The sequence below is a fragment of the Bison bison genome, unplaced genomic scaffold (assembly GCF_000754665.1).
Source record: "Bison bison bison isolate TAMUID 2011002044 unplaced genomic scaffold, Bison_UMD1.0 scf7180017864370, whole genome shotgun sequence".
Classification (NCBI taxonomy): Eukaryota; Metazoa; Chordata; class Mammalia; order Artiodactyla; family Bovidae; genus Bison; species Bison bison.
The window spans coordinates 7,411,721-7,413,597 of NW_011494942.1; the positions used below are offsets into that span (position 1 = coordinate 7,411,721).

The 1,877-nt window shown below is 40.3% G+C and overlaps 1 protein-coding gene across 1 annotated transcript in view; it reads left to right on the top strand.

The window, feature by feature from the left end:
• The window catches only part of ETNK1 (ethanolamine kinase 1), a 67,162-nt gene that overhangs the window by 10,402 nt on the left and 54,883 nt on the right, over positions 1-1,877 (top strand). The window contains 2 exon segments of the mRNA XM_010856043.1: positions 943-1,034; positions 1,519-1,714. Coding sequence (XP_010854345.1) covers positions 943-1,034; positions 1,519-1,714 — 288 coding nt within the window.

A 1,877-nucleotide genomic window follows, 5' to 3' on the forward strand; every position in this document is an offset into this window, starting at 1 on the left:
CAGCCGTGGGATTTCTTTGGAAGGAATGATGCTAAAGCTGAAACTCCAGTACTTTGGCCACCTCATGTGAAGAGTTGACTCATTGGAAAAGACTCTGATGCTGGGAGGGATTGAGGGCAGGAGGAGAAGGGGATAACAGAGGATGAGATGGCAGGATGGCATCATTGACTCGATGGACGTGAATCTGAGTGAACTCCGGGAGTTGGTGATGGACAGGGAGGCCTGGTGTGCTGCGATTCATGGGGCCGCAAAGAGTTGGACACAACTGAGCCACTGAACTGAACTGAAAACCGTTACATAATAAATCTTGGTAGGATGCGTTCTCCCAACTTATTCTCCAATCTCCCTCTCCCACAAAGAATCATAGCAGCTTTTGTTTGACCTTAAGTTCTGGTGTGAATTTAATGTCACTTTAACAAGTTTTGTGAAAAACTCAGTTGAGATTTTAATTGTAATTGCACTATATTTATTGATTAGTTCAGTGAAAACTGAGGTCTTTATAATAACTATGTTTTCTTATTCATGGATGTGGTTCATTTCTCCATTAGTATAATTTCACCCATAAAGTATTACACATATTTTGTTAGTTTTATTCTTAGGCACCTAATAGTTTTTTTTTTTTGGGGGGGGTCTAATTATTAACAGATATTTCTTTAAAATTACAAACTTGTGTAATTCCAGAAATAATTTTTAAAATCATTTCACAATTCAGAATAGTTTCAAAATTCTTAAAATTCCAACTGTTTAATACAAGTACAAATTATACAAAAATAAAATAGATTCTACCTGAAATGTGAAATTATTAGTATATTATTTCCACACAAACAAGAAGAACATGTAATTTAGCATTTCTTGCAATATACGATTTAAAAAAGACTAAGTTTGGAATATACTGAATCAACTTTCTTGCTGTCTATAAAACTCTCTTTTCCTTGTTTTCAGTTTATGAAGTTTGGCAGGCGCACAGGCCCCCTCCACCCCCGCCCCCGCCGGCCTCCCCTTATTGAAAGTAAGCTATTTTGTGATTTACAAAGGTAAGTAGGTTCTGAACAATCGGAATGTAAACTGATGTTAATCAGATAATTAAACATTTTGACTGTTAAGCTGAGTTGTTAGTGATGTAATTCACCACTAACAAGTATATTCACCATTTACCAAGTGTTGCAGAGAAGACAGATTAAGAGGTCAAATCTAAAACCAATTTCCTCACATTATAAGGAAAATTAGGAAGTCCCAGTAAATTACTTGTGGATTACCCAGTTTCCAGTATTCTCTTAGCAGTGGTATTAGCTGATACAAGACCAAAAGCCCACCTAGCATCTCCATCGCTGAGCCTCAGAATTACTTCCCTTCCATCTTCATAGACTATAACCTGTTTCTCCTGACTCTAAATAATTCTCAGTACGGTCAAATAACCGACCTTTAAAAATACATCTTGAAGTGCAGTCTCCGTTTTACCCAATTATCTTAACTGTCCCAGTATACCATGAGCTCAGTATACTGCTGATGGTAATTTAGTTGTCAACCCAACTATGTGGACCTCAGTACACAGCAGTTCCGAGATCAAGGCGACCCAGTTAATTTAGATTGCCCAGACTCAGGCCAAACTCAGAGGCTGACCCTGGGGTTATTTCAGGACGCGTCCCTGGCATTCCAGAAAAAGTCAGCCCTACCTCAAACCCAGATCCCAAGACCCACCCCTTCCTCCAAAAAGGTGAGCTAAAGCTTCAGTGCCTTTCGTTCGGGGCTTGGCAGGGCTCAACCTCATTCCAGAAGGCGAGCCCCGCGTGTTTCCGACTAACACCACGCCAGGAAGAGTCTGATAAAGGCCGAGAAACCGAGCTCTGGGAACCAGGCCCATTGTGCCCCGGAGCTAG